General features: G+C 40.8%; 3 protein-coding genes across 3 annotated transcripts; all 3 read left to right on the forward strand.

Moving 5' to 3' along the window:
* Positions 1-278: 278 nt before the first annotated feature.
* Positions 279-5,701, forward strand: LOC102232388 (ER lumen protein-retaining receptor 2). Its single transcript, XM_005809954.3, has 5 exons — positions 279-567; positions 2,160-2,260; positions 2,428-2,586; positions 2,666-2,918; positions 4,676-5,701. The coding sequence occupies exons 1-5, from the start codon at positions 477-479 to the stop codon at positions 4,708-4,710; spliced, it is 639 nt and encodes a 212-aa protein (XP_005810011.1). The 5' UTR covers positions 279-476; the 3' UTR covers positions 4,711-5,701.
* Positions 5,702-5,987: 286 nt separating this feature from the next.
* Positions 5,988-11,482, forward strand: LOC111609819 (zinc finger protein 551-like). The gene is made up of 7 exons (XM_023340339.1): positions 5,988-6,281; positions 7,199-7,401; positions 7,519-7,620; positions 7,885-7,980; positions 8,222-8,332; positions 8,412-8,535; positions 9,188-11,482. Exons 1-7 carry the CDS (start codon positions 6,251-6,253, stop codon positions 11,134-11,136), a joined length of 2,616 nt encoding a protein of 871 aa, XP_023196107.1. The 5' UTR covers positions 5,988-6,250; the 3' UTR covers positions 11,137-11,482.
* Positions 11,483-12,656: 1,174 nt separating this feature from the next.
* On the forward strand, positions 12,657-19,481 carry LOC102234213 (zinc finger protein 91-like). Its single transcript, XM_023341556.1, has 7 exons — positions 12,657-12,844; positions 15,578-15,780; positions 16,192-16,293; positions 16,409-16,495; positions 16,591-16,701; positions 16,812-16,935; positions 17,041-19,481. Exons 1-7 carry the CDS (start codon positions 12,817-12,819, stop codon positions 19,080-19,082), a joined length of 2,697 nt encoding a protein of 898 aa, XP_023197324.1. The 5' UTR covers positions 12,657-12,816; the 3' UTR covers positions 19,083-19,481.
* The last annotated feature ends 238 nt before the right edge of the window (positions 19,482-19,719 follow it).

Raw genomic sequence — 19,719 nt, forward strand, 5'->3', positions numbered from 1 at the left:
ATTTTGCTACAGCTCTCATTGGTATCTCCTGATAAACAACTTCAACATGTATCCTAATGACACGTCAAATATATCCTCCATACAGCTCAGCGGAATGTGCTGTCGTCTTGAACTTATCAACTAGTACAAACCGATAAAGGAAAACTCGGAGCTTTTCTTCTGAAACGGAAGGCAGGCTTCGCTTGACATAAATTACGCAAATGAGGCAGTGCGCTTTTTTGATTGGCTAATGTTCGTTCGTTTCTCGCTTGTCATTGGATGCTGCTATGTTGGCCACGTCTCCCAGCCACGTCGCTCGCCACTCGCCATTTTCCCCCTTTCCCCCGAGCTAAATACCGTAGTTTTTTTTCCCCTGGCGTCTCGTTTGTGTTCAGCTTTACAGTTGGGCTGGGTGGAAAAGGGAGTGTTACCGGAGAGGAACGGAATTCACCGAAGAGCTTTGAGATAGGTTGCTGACTGAGGGGGCTTCCACAAACATGAACATTTTCAGGCTAACCGGCGACTTGTCCCACCTAGCAGCCATCATCATTTTGTTGCTAAAAATATGGAAAAGCAGGTCCTGTGCCGGTGAGTACACCCCTTCCTTCCTTCCTTCTTTCATACAAAACTCAGTTTTAAAAATGTCAGGTCAAAATGTAAGCATTTATCTCGGTTTCTTAGTTGAACCTCACTTATTAGCTCCAAGCTAACGTTAGCTATAACTTGCTGGTGGTACCCTGTGCAGTAAAGCTACCATTTCTGTCAGAAAATGTGACGTTTCATACCGACACTGCTACTACGAAGAACAATGCGACGCTGTAATGAGCGCCTGCAGGTGGCTTTAGTGGCGACCGGATTCCTAAGTGTTATCAGCTGACTGTGCATAGTTTGCTCTTGGTTTGACATGTTAGGCCCTTCAAAATTTCTGCTATTCACCTACAATGAGTTACTTCCACGTTTTTACCGCTTCTTCCACCACAGTTCGGTTTCTGTGTTCTGTGACGTGGCAGTGGCCCATCCAGAAGTAACAGTCACAGAGTCCGCAGTTTGGCTGTGTCCTGGAGAGTTGCAGGAGGCAGTTTGCTGTGTTTTAATTTATTTATTTTTTTTCTCCTTTATTTGGATCAAAGGTTACAGCTGTGCATCAGTCAGCTCCTTGAGTTATCACTGCTGCTTGCAGGAGATTGACTCACATCGTTAGCTTTCCTGTCTTATCGAACCTCCAGAGACCTTTTTCAGTATCGGATCCCCATTATCCGAGCTGGATATTAAAACAAAACTAATGCACAGGGACGCATCTAAGAACTTTCTGAGATGTATGAAAGCATATTTCAGGCACTCCCCTGGAGGTTTTGCATGGACACACAGTTGTTAAATACAGAAAATGCCGGCTAGAAACAATTGTTTCGCCATTGTTTTGGCGCCCCCGCCCCTAGGAGTGCATACCCAGTTTTAATAATGCATCACAGTTGAGTTCTGATTAGTTAGTATTATTGTAAAGATACTCTACGAGTGTTGGCACTAGTCTGTTGATTAGACAGTTATACTTTTCAATCAAAAATTTCCCAAAAGCAAAAGTCATTAAGAGTTTTGTCAAAAATGCTTAAAAGTACTGTACACTTATTTTATTTACTTGGATCCAGAGTTGGAAGTGTCTCCATTTCACTGCTCTCATGTTCTTGTATTAATTGTGTATCCTGATGGTCAAGTATTAAAACAGCAGGGCTGAGCTCAAATCGTGGCACCGGCAGGTCTCTATTAAAAATAACTCGTGTCTGAATTAAAATTAAATGTGTGTTTTTAGAGGCTTTGCACTCCATTTCCATTCATTCGAATGAAAATTGCCTCCCTCTGATAGATATTAATAATTGAAGTCATCTGAACATGAAGAGCGTGGCACAACTAGACCTACCCACATTCTTTTTCACCTGATTACCTGGCCAAAGATGGTATAAATCAGTGATGATTTATGCCCATATTACCTTCCATAACAATTATGGGGGTAATATGTTGACAAGAAAACTGTTAGTCACACACAACACTAATAAAAGACACTTGACACTGATGATTTGGCAGTAAAACAGTCTGTGCCAGACCGCAGCAGCATTCCTCCTACTTGTTCCTTTGAGAATAATGCACTCTTTAACTTCCTGTTTCTGCCATCTGCTGTCTCCTTGCAGGTATTTCTGGAAAGAGTCAGGTCCTGTTTGCCTTGGTCTTCACCACTCGCTACCTGGACCTGCTTACGTCCTTCATCTCCCTCTACAACACCACAATGAAGGTAAATCGCATTGCGATGAGTGTTTCCCGCAAGGCGTGAGCACACAGTGCTGAGGTGGATCTTACCCTTGAACTAACACGCTTGTGTTTATTGAAGGATGATCCACATCCTCCCGCCCCGCGTGATTCTGTTTGCGTTAAGCTAGCGCGCTTGTTGTCGTCCTGCAGATAATCTACATCGGATGCGCTTACGCCACCGTCTACCTGATCTACATGAAGTTCAAGGCGACCTACGATGGGAACCATGACACGTTCAGAGTGGAGTTCCTGGTGGTCCCAGTGGGCGGGCTGTCTTTCTTGGTCAATCATGACTTCTCCCCTCTGGAGGTCAGTAATCTAAACCAATTTTAAAGCAGATCTTTTATCCAGTTCAGTCAAAAACATGCTGGAATTGTTTATCCCGCAGATCCTATGGACATTTTCCATCTACTTGGAGTCGGTGGCCATCCTCCCGCAGCTCTTCATGATCAGCAAAACGGGAGAGGCTGAGACCATCACCACCCACTACTTGTTCTTTCTAGGACTCTACAGGGCCCTCTACCTCATCAACTGGATATGGAGGTTCTACTTTGAAGGATTCTTTGATATGATCGCCATTGTGGCAGGAGTGGTGCAGACAATCCTATACTGCGATTTCTTCTATTTGTATGTAACAAAAGGTGAGAGCTTTGCATTTTTTTTAACGCTTTTAATCTTTACAAAGAAGGTGCAACCTTTTCTAAAGCATTTAGGTGATAAATGTTGTAAAACATGTATCTTGTGTTTTCTTATGTAGCCAGTTTCTCCTCGGTCACAAAGCACAGAACCTCACTCTGCTTGTAAAGGTCGGGCTTCTCTTGTAACCAAACTCGCTTTTGGGAGTGTTTCAGGTTGCAAAGGAACATTTGTGAAAACCACATACTGATATAGAGAGTCCATCCCTTTAGGGCAGGTAGAGGCTGGGCCAGACTTTAGAAAAGGCTTACTTGAGCAGTAACACTTCAACTTTTGGGGACTCCAAAGATTTTATTTTTATTTTTAACTAAATGCTTGCTTTGAATTGTTCTTCATATAAAACTTATAGGCCCATATCAGATTATGTTAATACTTTGGGATTTTTCTTAATATAAATAATATCCAAGCATTTTAAAATACAAAGTTATAAAAAAAAAAAAAAAAAAATTCCCTTCTCACCCACCGCGGGTGGTTCTTATCCTCTGAGCTCGGGTCCTCTACCAGAGGCCTGGGAGCTTGAGGGTTCTGCGCAGTATCTTGGCTGTGCCAAGGACTGCACATTTCTGGACTGAGATGTCTGATGTTGTTCCTGGGATCTGTTGTAGCCATTGGTCCAGTTTGGGGGTGACTGCCCCGAGGGCCCCGATGACCACAGGCACCACTGTGGTCTTCACCTTCCAGGCCCTCTCCAGTTCCTCCCTGAGGCCCTGGTATTTCTCTAGTTTCTCGTGCTCCTTTTTCCTGATGTTGCAGTCGCTTGGTATTGCTACATCTATCACAACATATATATATATATATATATATATATATATATATATATATATATATATATTTTTTTTTTTTTTAAACAATATGGAGCTACTGCTCAGGGGACACATTCAATCTGCCATGCATCAATTCATGTATAGGTCTATTTATTAATGTATTGTAATTTGCTTTAGTAGAATTTTTTTTCTGTTGTGGGTATGGCACCAAACTGGCTGCAGCCAGGGACCCAAATCCTTGTAAATCCGGCCCTGGATAAAGGTATTAAAGTTGGGACAATGGAGACAACTGGGCTGGAGATGTGGGATGTTTCAGACTTGGATTTGAAGGATATGCTGTTGACATTTTTATGCCAAATACCACATGGCATCTTTATGTGTATAAGAGTTGGCAATAATTGAGGTGAATATTAGCTTTATGTTAGTAAAATTTAAAAAAACAAATGTCCACTCTACCTCCACTACACAACTCTGCTACTCTCGTTGATCCACAAACTGCTCAGCCTGTGCTTTACTAGATTCTAATCATGTCCATTTTGGTCCTTATTGATGGAAAATGTCGTTGCTCAAATCTTTTTATTTTTATTTTTCAGTATAGAGTTTTAAAAAGGAAGTCAGAGGAAGCGCAACAGGTGTGAGCAGCTACTTGACAGGAAGTTACTTTCTGTGTGTTTTCTGTTCATTTGGACTGCACCTTTTTAACAGTGAGACTGCAGAAGAAAACGGGCTAAATGAATTAGTGTTATTGTACCCATTTGCTTAAGTTGTCATGTTGAAATATTTTCTCTTTGATTTAAAATGCTAAACCCTTGCTCTAAAGTAATTTCGACTGTTCTAACATTATTCTTCAGGCGCTTTATGAGCATGTCCTCATATTTGCTCCTATGTCAGATCGTCTTGCTGCGTCTTATTGCTGTTTCTGCTCTGCCTGGTTTCAGTTCTCAAAGGAAAGAAGCTGAGTCTGCCAGCCTAAGTGCCAAAGAGAAGCGAATTGGCAAATTGGGAGCGATCGGAGGGGAACAGGAACAGCAGTGGACACCTTTTGCAAAATATCGAAAAGAAAAAGAAAAGAATAATAATTACAATGGTATCACGTCCCTCCCTCCTCCACCACGGCCTTCTCCTCTTCCCCTCCAACCAGCGTAAGATGCCTGAGACAGAGCAACTCTGGAGCTGCCGACTGATCCAGAACCGGTGGATTCGGAACGCCTGCATTCGGATTTCTGTTTGATGCATCTTGCCTTAACTTTTTTTTATTGCTCTGTATAAAGGAAGCGAAACACTGCAGGTTTTCTACATAAAAAAGGAGGATCATTGGCATGTAATAGGTGAAGATGCCTGAGATTTTTCAGTGTATAATATTACACTGCTGGGAGAATGTTGAGTTTGTAATATTTGCAATCAAAACAAATGTTCTTTCATAAAAATAGGGACATTTGTTAAATAATTTTAAAAATGGACAAATTATTCATGTTTCCCCCTACATTTATTTGACTATTTTACATTCCCACTAGTAAAGTTTGTTCTGGCATAAAAATGCAGTACAGGTAATGTTTTCTGTCCAAGAAAAAAAAAAAAAGCAAGTTGGACACAACTCAAGTTATTTGTTCAGATGCCATCAGAGCTGGTTTTGTTTTGTCAGTGTATTTTAACTGTTCATATTTAAAGGCTTATGAAGAGTAAACGCAGAAAGCACAGGTGTAAGAAAACAAGCCAGTAAACACATTTCTGTAAATGACTTTTTACATGAGCTCCTGCTCAGTAAGTACACATCACTTGTAATTACACATTATTGCCAAGCTCGTTCATTTCATAAAAGGTTCTTTTTAACATTTAAAATTCATAAACTGAAGCTTATGTGCTGTAGTCGAAGCCTCACTACAGAAAGTTTTCATCTTTTAGGTGGAGTTGTATTTATTCTTTTTTTTCTCGCTGATTCCAATAAACACAGAGTCCGGAGAATGGTTTAAGTGTCATCTATTTATTTTCCGCACGACACAGTGTATTCATTAATATTCTTGACTATTCGTCTTTACTCCAAGCTTTTGAGGTTGGAAGGCCTGTTTGCCATCACTCTTTAATTCTAAGATTCAAGTTGAAAGTGTATATATATATATATATATATATATATATATATATATATATAATTTTGTGTGGGTGTTGAGAGCGCAGTTATTTTCGCCGAAACAGGTTGTTTGAGCTTTTACGGTATCCGTAGTTCTCTCGATAAGGGCGCTGAACAAGCACGCGCGTATTTTGGCGGTGTAAAGCGGCGAGAAGCATAGACTTGGGGAGCTGTATCTGATGGGGAAACACAGCTGAATCGATGTAACACCGCCTCTCTGGCTGCAGTGCGCGCTCCCGACACAGGGGGAACTGATTTTCGCACAAGACCGGAACAGAAAAGACGTCGGTCAAAGCCTTTATACATGCTAAAAGGAAGTAACCGAGAGAGCCCATTTTATTCAGTTATGACTGGTTTTCGTTAAACTAAGTGTTGGATCAACTGCGATATGGAAGATATTGCTCAGGAACGTTCTTCAGGTGAGTTACTGTCACTGGCTGCCTAAACACATAGTGTAGCTAGCTAACATGGCTTAGCTTCACGCTAATGTTAGTGAGCGCTAAGATCTACATTTTAAAGAATATCCATAACTTTTTAAAATTAATATGGAGCAAAAATAAACCTTAGTATGATTTTTCTTATATTTTTAAAACCCTTTCAGACGCTGTTTTTGTTACTGAAAATTCTTATTTATAGCCTTTGAAATGTGTGACATATGTTTTTGTTTTGTGCAAAGACATTAGAAAAAGTTGCCAACGTCAGAAATTGTACAGTTCTCTGTATAGCTTGAACATAATTTTGAAAGGACTTATTAATGAAGTTAAAAATACAAAGCCGAGTAGAATTTATTTGGATAAAGCCATCCAAATTTATGGAAAAATAAAGGTTAGCATAATGCATACTGGAAAATGGTATTGATTTTAATGAGAAATTACGTAATTATTAGATTGTTGTAAGCTGCAAAAAGAGCCTAAATAATAAGCTTGAGAGTGAGTATGAGGGTTTTCTGCAGATGTCTTGTGTTTGGCTTCCCCAAATATTACTGTGTACCACACTTATCTACTTTACTCACATCTATCCAAAGGACATTATTTTAAAATTTAAATAGATGTTAGGAAGACATATTTAATAGCCATTGGATCCCGTTCGTTACTGATTGGGTGGAGATTAGATTCTTTGAAAAAAGCACAAATTACATTAATGGCCATGGAGATCAGAGTCCATCAACTAACTGCATTGGAGTGATTTGGGATTATTGTATCGTTCATGCTCAACAGATAAATTTGTTTTTGCTTGTACAAGCTTAAATATGAGAGGAATTGCATGCTTGTTCTTAACAAAACATGAAATAAAACCAATGATCCTCCATGTTAACGTAGCATCTGTTTACCTCCAGGTGCGCCTTTTTCTCTCTCCGTTCTGCGTCTCCTGGTGCCGCCACTACGGCTGGCCTCTGCAGCGATCTGGCAAACCGTCCAGCAGAAGGTCGTGGCTGACTACGGCATCCTGGAGGAATTTGTTTCTATGGTTACCGACACGATTCCAGAGCTGCTTACCAGTCGGCAGAGGGCCCAGCTCACACTGGGTCTGAGAGCACGGGTAAGGTGTCGTCCAGATTCAAACACTGCCTGTAGTTTTGATGTAATTAACACAGCTAAGCATAATGACAACTAATCACAACAAAAAAAAATGTGTTGTTCTTTGGGGGGTTTTCAGTTGATCTTGGATTTATGCCAACGGGAAGCTGCTCCTGACTGCGAGCTTGTTGAACCACATTTGAACAGGATGGAAATGCTCATCAGGTCATGGCTTGAAGAGGTGACTGAAACTCCCCTAACATCATTACTTTTGCTGAGCAACCTACATGTTCCTAATACCTTGCAGTCAACTGAAACGTCCCGTCACAAATCAGGCACGGGGGTTGAAGTCCACCCACCAATACCGCATCCTTGATCCACCTTGGGAGTTAGTTATTAAACTGCATTCTGCAAGGGGTTTCTGTCTCAATATTTAGTTGTTAATTTCTTAATCTACACAGCTCCTTTTCACTGCTTGAATGTTTATCTGTGGCTTATCTTACAGGCCTGTGGTCCAAATCCAGAAGTGTCCCACTTGGACTTTGTGGATCTGATTAAGAAGCTACTGGGAAGCCCTGATGAGAGAGAACGCTTCTTTCAGGTAAGGCTTGTTGATCCGCTTTTAGTTTGCTATAATCATTATCATTTATCGCCTAATTCTAGGGCTGAGATAGTTTATTAAATAACACATCAGGCTCTCAATATCTAGGATTCTGCTTAAAAATAACACCTGCCAGCAGCCAATAGAACCATTTTTAATTATCAGTCAAGGAAAAAAATCTTGATTATTTTTTTGTCTGTATTTATTTATTTATAAATGAAATATACTTTCTACTTCCCAGCGGGGTTTCCGTGAAGATTTTGGTGCAAAATATGACAAAGCCGTCGATGCCTTGATGTGGTTGTTTTTGTCTAGATTTGAAAACATCCTTCCTGTTCAAACTTTCCATCAGGTACATGAATAAATCCCAGTTTCTGTCTCCTCTTCAAATTAGCAGACATTAAAACGTCCTTACCATTTTCTGCACACAGGTCGCATCCGTGTTCGGGGACGTTTCATGTGGCTTGGCAGAATATGTTCAGTCTGTGTCTCAGTGTGACGAGCTTAAAAACCTTCTGCAACGTCACAGAGACCTCAGTCGACTGGACCACAATGGTAAGTTACAATAATCAGAGAACTGCGTGACTGACTTGCAAAACCTGGTGAAGTAAAATGATGCTTTTCAATCAAATTTAAAATTCACAGAAAGCACTATAGTTTTTTCCAAATGTTTCCAAGTGGCAAAAAAAAGTTACTTTCTAAAGATTAGGATAGCAATGTTAAAAGTTGACTGGTTAGTCTTGTTGCGTCGAGCTCTTTATATGTCAAGAAATATCACTTCACATGCGGGCCCCTTGCACATAGGAAGCGATATGCAGCATGCTTACCACTGCAATAGGGCTCCCAGCTGTGGAGAAGGATGCGCAGCTCCAAGTTGTACCCAGGGTTGGCTATGATGGTTGCTTAGAGACTGAAAAAAGTTGGCTGCTTTTAAAGCTGCAAAAACGTAGCCCTTAAATTTTAGATGGGAACTCAGAATAGTAAGTTGTAAACACAGAGTATAGTTGGAACTAGTAATTTGTGGATCTGATTGTTTTATTATCTGTAAGTTGGAATAATCAAAATTTCTGGAAATGAAAGCTCGAAATAATTTACTGTTTTAATGAATTAGTACGATATGAGTTTGATTTTCTTGCTAGCCTTCATGAAATGCATCTTATGCACTTTAGTCTTATACAAGAAATTATCTTTTTCTTCTCTTTTCCAGATATTTCTCTTGATGGTTCCTGCATCATCTCTGCCCTCAAACTTCCTTCTCTAAAATCAAGCAAGACATCTGAAAGTCAAACAGAAGTCAATATTTTGGGCTGTGTCCCATCATGCCCATCACCTATGGAAGAAGACTCTTCACCATCGCTTGAAGCATCCCAGATAAAACCTCATTCTGCTTCAGGACCTTTAACTGTTGACGCGACTAATTTGGAAAATGGAACACAGCTTTCCAAGAATGAAAATCAAACTGAGAAGAATGCGGGTGACGTCCTTGAAGGTCAAGGGAAGGCTGCGTCTCGCGTCGTGAAGAAGCGTAAAGTTCCTGGGAAAAAACTTGAGAAACCATCTCGACCCGTCAGGGCTAACAGGGGAATGTTAATGAAGAAGATTCTTGAGAAGGAGAAAAAGGAGCTACGGGATAAAACCCCACCGGCCAAAAACCCTGCTTCCAGGAAAACCAGACAATCCAACAAGGCTCCCTCTTCAGTGACTAATAAGCAAGAGTCTGCTCGCTCCAGCAAATTGTCTTCGCATAAGCCTCCTGTAGCCACATGCAGTGAGGATGACTCCTGGTCTTACTACTCGGAGAAGTCTTGCCAAGACGATGTCAGTAATGCAGATTCCTGGTCTTACTACTCAGACAACGATGGTTCATTTGCAACACCTGTCAGCAGTCCCGCTGAAAGTGATTCATTTTCTAGCTGCTCTAATGCGGACACTCCTGAAAATAAGTTCACTCCATCCCCAAAACCAAAACGGTCCAATGCGCAAGCCAGCACTCCAAAAAAGACTCGGAATTTCTTGTGTTTTATTTGCAAAGAGCAGGTGAGCAAAAAGCTGCGAGCTCACATAAAAAGCCACTTTCCCGACAAAGACTACACCTGCCCCCAATGTGGCACCAAGTATAAACTCCTCTCTTCGCTTGAGAGACACTTGAAAAAGACCTGCTTCGAGTACCACCTCAAGAATGTAGATCCCACCAAGCCGGAGGAAACCCAGAACCTTTCCAAGTGCGACAAGTGTGGAGATGCCTTTCAGTACAAGATTTCCTTACAAAAGCACCTGCTCACACACCATGAGCTGTACTGCAGTGTGTGTCGGACGGTGCTGCGAGACGCGGAAACGCTGGCCCGACACAAAACCGCACACACACCGTTTCAGTGCACCCGCTGTGACCAGACCTTCACCGTTTTTAAGCACTTGGTTAGGCATTTCGAAAACACCCACGAAATTAGCAAACCCTTCAAATGCAATCACTGTCCAAAGATTTCACCTAAGCTCAATGCTTTAATCAGACACGAATGGCAGCACACAGGTCACCTACCCTTTCAGTGTGGTCAGTGCAGTTTGAAGTTCAAGTCATTCTCATATCTTTTGTCCCACGAAAAGGTCCACAAAGGGGAGAAACCCTGCCTGTGCTCGGAATGTGGAAAGACCTTTGCCCACAGGTCCAACCTATACCGCCACATTAGACTCATCCACAGTGCTTCTAGAAATGAGAAGAATTATTCTTGTTCCCAGTGCGAGAAAATCTTTAAAGAAAAGGCCACCCTGATAAGACATCAGAGGACCAAGCACCTCCAGCAACTGTTCCGCAGGGAGTGCCCCTACTGTAGTAAGATGGTCGCTCCGTCAACATTGGCAAGGCACAAAATGATGCACATGGGACAGAGCCCCTTTAAATGCACCACCCCTGATTGCGAGAGCGCCTACAGAACTGCTTCGGAGCTGAAGAGACACGTCCTTTTACACCACACCACTGAGCGACCTCACAAATGTGACGTCTGTGGAAAGGGCTTTGTGCGACTCGGCGATCTCAACTTGCACGCAAAGATCCACACTAAAGAAAGACCGTTTGTTTGCCACATCTGCGGAAAGGCGTTCCTCAAGTCCTACAGCATGTTTAGACATAAAAGGCTTCTACACTCATCTGTGCCAGATTAGAGTAAAATTGTAGAAACGCTTAAATGAAAGCAGTAAAAGTATCATAAAGCAAGTGCAAATGTTGAGAGAAATGTGTGTGCCCAACAGCAGGTGTACCGTTGTCGGACGGATCTTAATGTTTTGGAGATGAACCTTTTGTAGTACTATATACGAGGCTCTGCAGTAATTAGTACTGGACCAATGACTGGCAACATTTTGTTGCACAAACTGGTGTTAGATGGTGAAACTCCTTTTGTGCAGGTTGATGAGGACTGGAACTGATTCTGCACTCTAAGGAGATTGCGATTGGTATTGAAATTTCTTGACACGCCTTTGCTGAGAAATAAAACAATAATTGTACAAGAGAGTTTCAGTGTTATGTCAATTTTGACTTCCTGCTACATATATGAAAGAGGACTGGTGCAAACATCTTACAAATGTCACCTTTGGTTGAAAGTTTGTAACATTTTCTAGCAAAGGGGTTTGAACTTGGTTCTTAAGGGTGAAATGCCATTTAAAAAGAGACCCTTAACCTTATTGTCTGACATTAAATTGAACCAAACATTTTCTGCTTTTAGAATGACCAAAGTTCTCTGGCCATGCGATTGACATAGGCAGAGATGTGGATATGGTTTGAGGGACACCTTAAACCGAGATCAGTGGACAAATTGTGTGCACCCAATCAGTTGTGTTCTTTTTTCTAAAGAAAAATATCTTAATCATCATTGCATCTGTGACCGCTAGAACAAAATATATATTTTTGTTTAGTCAGTGTAATTACATAAAATATTCAAGAATGTAATGTATAATATGCAATCTCAAACATAAAATTGGAATTTTGGGCCAAAAAGTCACATTTGCTTTGAAGGCATATTCTCCATAGAAAGATTATGAGGTTACTTTTGTATTAACGCTACATTTTTTTAATTGTGGCTCAAAACTTTTAAGATTCAGTTTCGTTGTTCTTTCTCCTGGTTTTGGGTGATTGTGAGACTGAAAAGAATTTCTATGTCTTGAGTTAAATGTGCTGTGTGGAAAAAAATAAAACTTGAGTGTGAATTCAAGAAAATGTTAAGAGGAAATATAATCAAAAAGTGGATACATGTTGGATCTTGCATTTTTTTTTAGTTTGATTTTTATAGCTTATTTTTCTCAGTTCAATTGTGTACAATTTCACATATGTTTTAAAAGTCTTTATTTTATTTCACATCTCGGCATTCATTTTAACAAGGGTAGTGAACTTTTGAGATTTACTGTAACTTCTTAAACCTTATGGATCGTTAAGGCATGAAACGGCCGCTATGTATGAGGAACAAATCAGTTGTGTCAACACTTGCAGATATTTTGGGAAATAATAATAGTGGTTTGCACTAATCTGAAACATCTAGAAGGTTAATAATTACACTGTAATTATTCAGCATAACCGAGCTTTTCAAGAACGATTATTCATACATATAACACATTTGATAATCTTCCAATTGGTGTTGCAACAGGTCGCCACGAAGCGGAACGAAGCAGCGCTAGCTAACTTGAGTCCGGACTGTTGTTTCAGACGGAACGCAGAGCAACCGTTGACGCAGAAGAAGCGCCTGGAAGACTTTGGTATTGAACAAAGCCGCTGTTAAAGGAATCTCTTTGACTGTGGCCGAGTCCCGGACAGTAGTTGTTCTCACTGTAATGTTGCTACAGTGACTGTTTAAGATGGAAGGAGGAAGTTCCGAGTTATCCGGTGAGTAACAACACTAAATGGCAGATTTGTTTAGCTAGGCCGCAGCGCGCGCGCGGGAATAGCATCTTAATAATATGTTAAAAACTGACGGTTTTCGTCATAGTGTCCATATTATTTTATTGAAGTCGGACTAACGATTTTCTTAGACGCCGCCAGAGGTGTTTATTTACAAGCCTTGCGGGTCAGGTAGATCCAGCTGATGCTAAAGGTGCTCTGCCACAGTGCCAACCTAGCTAGCTGAGAAGCATTGGGGCTAACTCAGTTAATGCTAGGCTAGGGTTAGCTTCTGAAATGACTAGGGTGGTTTTTACAGTTAACTCTAACATTTCTTAAACAAACGATTCCTAAATTATGTGCTTATATCATTTATTTAAACTGAATATAAATCCTTTACGATACAATGACATATTTGATCAAGTCCGGAGAATGCAAATAAAACCAGGAATATCCGGCTTAATCGGAGTTTGGCCCTGAAATGTTTTTTTTTTTTTTTTTCTTTTCGTGAATAGCAAGTTTAACACTTTAAAAGATATTTACTTTAAATGTTCAGTTAAAGTAAATATCTTTGTGTAATATTCTAAATAGTTCTGTCAAGTCAAACGTTTTTATCTGAAAGATCGCTAAAAACATTTCAGTAACACAATAATGTTTATACATCAAAACGCAAGAGGTGTGCAACATTTAAACAGCTGCCCTTGTGGAGCTAATTTGTGTTCTCTGAAACACACGAAAAGTTGTCACCAAATCACAACTTTAAAAAAATTACTAAAAAGAAAACAAATTGCCGTTTTATTCAATTTTAGTGGCTAAAATAAATGTAGATTAGGTGACTTGTTAGAATCCTGGTATGCAGCCATTTTTAACCTTAACATCTACGTCTGTGAATATTGAAAGATTCCTGCTTTTTTCCCCAATCAATTCTTAAAATCTAAAAATATTCTATGCAGAATTTCCCTGGGCCAGATAAGCATGTATTTGCATATGAAATCACTTTATTTTGTGAAGATTAGACCCCTTTGTAGAACACATATGCAGCAGCAGCTCATTTTAAAAGTTCCATAACATAGATAAAGTAAAACTGAAGTGTATGGAGGGGTTAAATCACGACTACATACACAAGAACGCTGTGGGAGTTCATAAAACATAAGTAAATCTTTCTGTAGTTTATTTCACTGGCCACCTAACATCCTTCTCCATCACTGTCTTAGTGAGCCCTCAAGTAATAAACCACTTTTGAATCAAGCGTTCAGCCTTGATCAGCCATTACCACATGCATCCATGGTTTTGTAGTTTTTGGAGCTTGTCTATAAGTTTGAGTAAACTTTTTCTTTTTTTCTTTTTCTTCTTGTGGGTTGGTCAGAAATTTGACACTGGCATGGACCAGTTACCAAATTAAGAAATGTGGTAGGAGGGACTTCCAATTGCATTATTGTTCCCGCCCCCTCAAGTAAAAAAAAAGAAAAAGTTTCTATGTACTTTCAGGGCATTTACATGGCTTAATGGTCTACTAGGTTGACTTTAAAAAAATCTACTTGTCTTCAATTGCTGTTTTGTAAAATCTAAGCTTAACAATGATCACTAGCCACAGCTGAAACCAGATATTTACGTACAATGAGTAAAAACACATGTACACCTATTTTTTTTCCTCCTCAGTGTCTGAAGTTAAATCAGACCTTACTTTTCCTGTTTTAGCTGAGTTAGAATGACCAAATTTATTTCTATTTGCTAAATGAAGGTAACCTGGCAAGAACATTTTTTAGAGATTTTATTTTTTGTAACTTGCTTCGAATTCATAAATTTCTGTACGTTTGGGTAGTATCATCGATAACTGTCTTTTAAACTGTATGACATGAGTCAAACATTTTGTATTCGTTTTTTTTAATTCAGTGTATGTAAATATCTGGAATGAAGACCCACTGGCCTATCTTTGAGAACATGCCTAGTATAAAAAGGTGTAGCTATTTATTTTGATAACAAAAACTACACCAAGACTCTTAAATCGCTTGTGTTGGTGCCATATGATTAACTGATTCACTCTTTTTCTTGACCAGTAATTCAACCTTTGGAGGCGGTCGATGAGGCTGAGCAGATATGTTGATATTCTATGAAGGATTATATTATAAATCGTTTATTAAAGTCTTTCACTAATCTGTTTTTGGGGAAGGCCAAGGGTAAGACATGCAGCTATCAAAAAAATGATGAGAGCTGGAGAAAATCCCACAAAAAGGGATTTTTGTGGGATTTCCTCTAGTGATCAGAGACATGGGGCAAGTAGCCAGTTTATTTCACTATCAAACATTTTTGCTGCACCCATGGATTCAAAGAGATCATATTTATTAGGATTTAATGACAGTGAAATAACATGCTATGAAACAGAGAAATCTTACACTTAGAGAGTGCAGACAGCCTAAAATCATCCTCCAGAGGATAATGTCAAAGAATCCCTAGAGAGGCATAGAACTGCCTGGAGCAGCAAGCTAAGAGTTTAACCTTCAGAGCAGTAGCGACACATCACTTGTTTGGGGCTGAACAGGAAATCCCAAGGACAGGTCTGGAATCATTTGCTGGGGTATATTAATGCAGACAAGATGTTTGAGTTTTAAAAAAAAATTATTTATTTTTTTTTGCAAAGCAAGATGTTTCACTTTAGGTTTGAATGTCCATCCCAGACTTGCTCTAAAACATACACCTGCTTTTCCAAGCAATTACTGACTGTGTTTCCGTGTTTTGCAGGTCCCACTCTTCCCCTCTCCGCCCTGCGTCTCCTGGTTTCCCCCATCCGCCTGGTGTCTGCTGCGATCTGGCACACAGTGGAGCAGAAGATTGTGTCCGACTATGGCCTGCTGGAGGAGTTTGTGTTCATGGTCACGGAGATTGTTCCTCAGCTTCTTTCTACAAGGCAGCGAGCCGAACTCATTCTGGGCCTCAGAGCACGAGTGAGTCGGGTTTTGATTGCTAACATTGGTTTCTGATTGGAGCTTTTACATTAATCATGACCTGAAAGAGTCCAGGTCTTGTTGGGGACTAGTGATCAGTATAGTGGCACAAGAGGCTTATCTCAACATTAAGGGTGCATTGTTTGGTGTTTAGAAAGCAGTTTTTTTGGTCACCAAAATAAACGTAATGATATATCAACAACACAACTGCACTTGTCAAATTAGTGTCTCAAAGATGGATATACAGCACCCATTAAAAAAAGCAACCTCCTGATGTTAATCATCAAACTGCTGTTTTCTAAAGGGATCAACTCTAAAGCAATGCAAACAAAGCAGAAGGGGCATCTGAGCAGCTTTGTAAACATTTTTTTTATCTTACCGATTTATTTATTTTGGCCTTTTAAATTGCAGCTGATCCTGGAACTGTGTCGTTCCGATGAGACGGCCGACCTGCAGATTATTCAGCCTCACCTCGACCGAATGCAGAGCCTCAGGTCTCTGTGGAAAATAGAGGTAAACTTTCTTACCTCTATTGCATGCTGGGTTTGTTGTTTCTGATGAATGCAGTCATATTGCTTGTCATTTACTATCAGTTTGCAAAACCAATTGATTCTGTTTCTGCCTACAGTCTGATGCAGAAGTGTCTGATTCTCATTTCATGGGCCTTGTTCAAAATTTGCTCAGAGATCCAGACGAAAGAATGACCTTTTTCCAGGTAAGCTTACGTAGACTAATGGCTCTGTAACTTTAGCTCTTGTTAAAGTTGTTGGTGGTCACCCACCATATTTACTGGATTTGTTGGTGTTTCAGGATGTTTTTCCTGGAGACTTTGGGCCCACATACGACAAAGCTATTCAGACTCTGATGTGGCTGTTTCTGTCCAGACTTGAAAAGCTCCTTCCTGCTCAAAGTCTCCAGCAGGTATACACATAATCTCAAGAGGAAAACGTCTTGGCTTTTTGTTGTACTCAAAAAATGTATTTGAATAGAATATAATTTAAAAAACATTAATTTTTTTTGTTTTTTATCAGGTTGTTTCACTGATGAGTGACACCACCTCTTTCCTGAATGAATCCATGGAGACTTTAGTTCAACCTGAAGATCTAAAAGTTTTGTTGGACACACAGAAAAATCTCACCCACCTTGAAGATATTGGTAAGGAGATCTTTCTTTGATATACAGGTCCATTGCCATTTAGCAGTTCTGTCAGGACGTTCTCTGTATGTTCTACCTGAACTGATCTATTGTGTTTCTTTTCAGAGTCTTATGTTGTCGACAGCGGCATCTTATCTGCCCTTTGCCTTCCTCCTGTGGAAAGAGTCGTGATTGTCAACGAGCAGCCAGGAACCGACGCAGAGAGTGGCCTCGTGTATACAGTCTGCTCAGAGATGGAGGTGGAATCTGAGAACAAAGAAGTGTATGTCGAAGTACCTGGGAGCACAGCAGAGTGTGCAGAGCCACAGTGGTTTGGCATCAGTGGAGAGGTGAAGGCTGAAATGGACAGTGTTGTGGTCTCGGATCCCACTGAAGGCACTGAGGCCAGCGAGGGGGAAATGGTAGACGACCAGCACGATGACCATGCGGGGACTCTGATCATTGGGGAGGACGGCCAAGTGACACTGCTAGATGGCGCGGAGAAGAAGCCAAACAGACGTGGGCGGAGAAGGAAATGCCCAGACGACGACGATAAAGATTATGAAGTGGAAAGTAAAGCAAGGGGCTTTAAGGAAGACTTGGATGCAGACCCCTTGTGGGAAAGACCAGTGAGAAAGAATCGAGGACTTAAGATGAAACGGTACCTGTCGCAGTGGAGAAAATCAGGCAAGACTTTGGGCGGTACCACGGTTTCCCAGAATTCAGCAAAAAACGACTTGGATGAGAGAACGTGCAAGGTGTGTGGCAAAGTGGTGAGCCAGGCCAAGTTCCTGCAGAGACATATGAATCAGCACACAGAGGAGCTGCCCATTGCTTGTTCTGTGTGCAAAAAGTTTTATAAGAGTTTACGCTTCCTGCAGCAGCACAAATGTACGACTTCAACTAAGGTATATCCAGATAAAGATACTCAAGGACAAGAAACCACATCAGATGCTGGTGAACAGTCATCCAGTGGGGTCATTTGTGAGGCATTTATTGACGATCATCCTCCAGACAGCGCGGCCCAAGATCCTGACTATATCATGTCGGAGAAGTCCTCCGGGGAATTAGGAGAAAGAAGCCCAGACGGAAGCAAGAGTGGCCTGGAGGGTCCGTTCTACTGTCCTCACTGCAGCGTCGAGTTCAAGTGCAGACAAACGTTTAGGTTCCACATGAGGAACATTTGCTACACTGAGCAGCAAGTGGATCCAGAGAACCCAGATGATGTGAAACACTGTTTCAGATGTGACGAATGTGACAAGGCCTTTAAGTACAAGTCCACCTTAGAGTCCCACAAGCAGACCCACAACCCGCTCTACTGCGAGGTCTGCATGAAACTAGTACGTGACTCAGAGGCTCTGGCCATGCACAAAGAATCCCACACGCCGTTCCAGTGTAATCGGTGCGAGGAGCACTTCCCTGTGTTCAAGGCCCTTCATAAGCATTACATCGATGCCCACAACCCCACTGAGCCTTTCACTTGCCCGTACTGTGACACGACCTTTGCCAGTTTGAAGCGTTTCATCAGACACGAGTGGAAACACACCGGCTACCAGCCTTTCCAGTGCACTCACTGTGCTAAAAGGTTCCGCTCATACTCTGACCTTGTGGAGCACCAGAAGAAGCACACAAAGGCGTATCCGTACCTTTGCTGGGAGTGCGGCAAGAAATTCAGGCATGGCGTCACGCTGACGAGGCACGTGGAGCGCGTGCATCATGCTGGAGAGCCCGTAGATGAAAAACCTACCACGATCTTCCCTTGTACTCAATGCGATAAGACCTTCACTTCTAGAAGGTGCCTTCTAAAACACGATAACTTCCACCACAAAGGGATGCGCTTCCCATGTGAGCACTGCGGAAAGGGATTCTTTGGGAAGGACGCGTTGGTGAGGCACACTTTGATCCACACCGGAGAAAGGCCTTTCAAGTGCGATGACTGTGAGAAGTCTTTTAGATCCGCAGCAGAACTGAAGATTCATAGGCGGTACCATACTGGAGAAAGACCGTTCAAGTGCACCATATGTGAAAAGGGTTTTGTCCAGTCCTGTTTTCTTACTTTGCACATGCGAACACATACAGGAGAGAGACCATATGTATGCGCAGTTTGTAACAAGGGCTTTTCAAGTTTGCATGGCCTCAAACGACACAGGAGACTTGTCCATTCCTAGTTTCTATCAACATTAAATTAATCTTAATGTGGACTTTAACTATCAGTTTACTATGTCCCTTATGAAGGAGGTTAGTTTAGCTTCAGCTTTGTGCCAGAAAATAAAAATGGATTGCTTATGATATTAAATCTCACCTTGGCTGTTTGGGTGCTAGTTAGATATGGAGACTTGACACCAAGTTTTCCTCTTCTGTGACATTGTCCATATATTGCGTGGTTGCCACAGACCTGCGTTGTCAGAAATGTATAATTGTACTGAATTCTAAAAATGTATCTTTGTATTTTTTACAGACATGTTTGCTGTAGTTCTATGTATAATTTGTATGTATGTGATTTAAAATTTAATTACCTTTAGAAATTTGGTTTTTCTTCCTTAAATAAAAATTTCTAGTGTCACTTGCTTTGAGTGATTTGGTGTGGTAATCTTTTTTTGTTAATAGCATTTACCTAAAATTTTAGAAGACATACAGTCTATTTTATTTTAATTGGTAGGGAAGCTATGTATCTTTTTTAATCCCAACTTCAAGGAATTTAAAAAGGCTTTATTACAGCGCCCTCCATTGAAAATAGTTTTGTCAAATCAGTAAAATGGTGTTTTAATTCTTCATGGTGTCATCATTTACTGAAAAAGGAATATT

The sequence above is a fragment of the Xiphophorus maculatus genome, chromosome 10 (assembly GCF_002775205.1).
Source record: "Xiphophorus maculatus strain JP 163 A chromosome 10, X_maculatus-5.0-male, whole genome shotgun sequence".
Taxonomy (NCBI): Eukaryota; Metazoa; Chordata; class Actinopteri; order Cyprinodontiformes; family Poeciliidae; genus Xiphophorus; species Xiphophorus maculatus.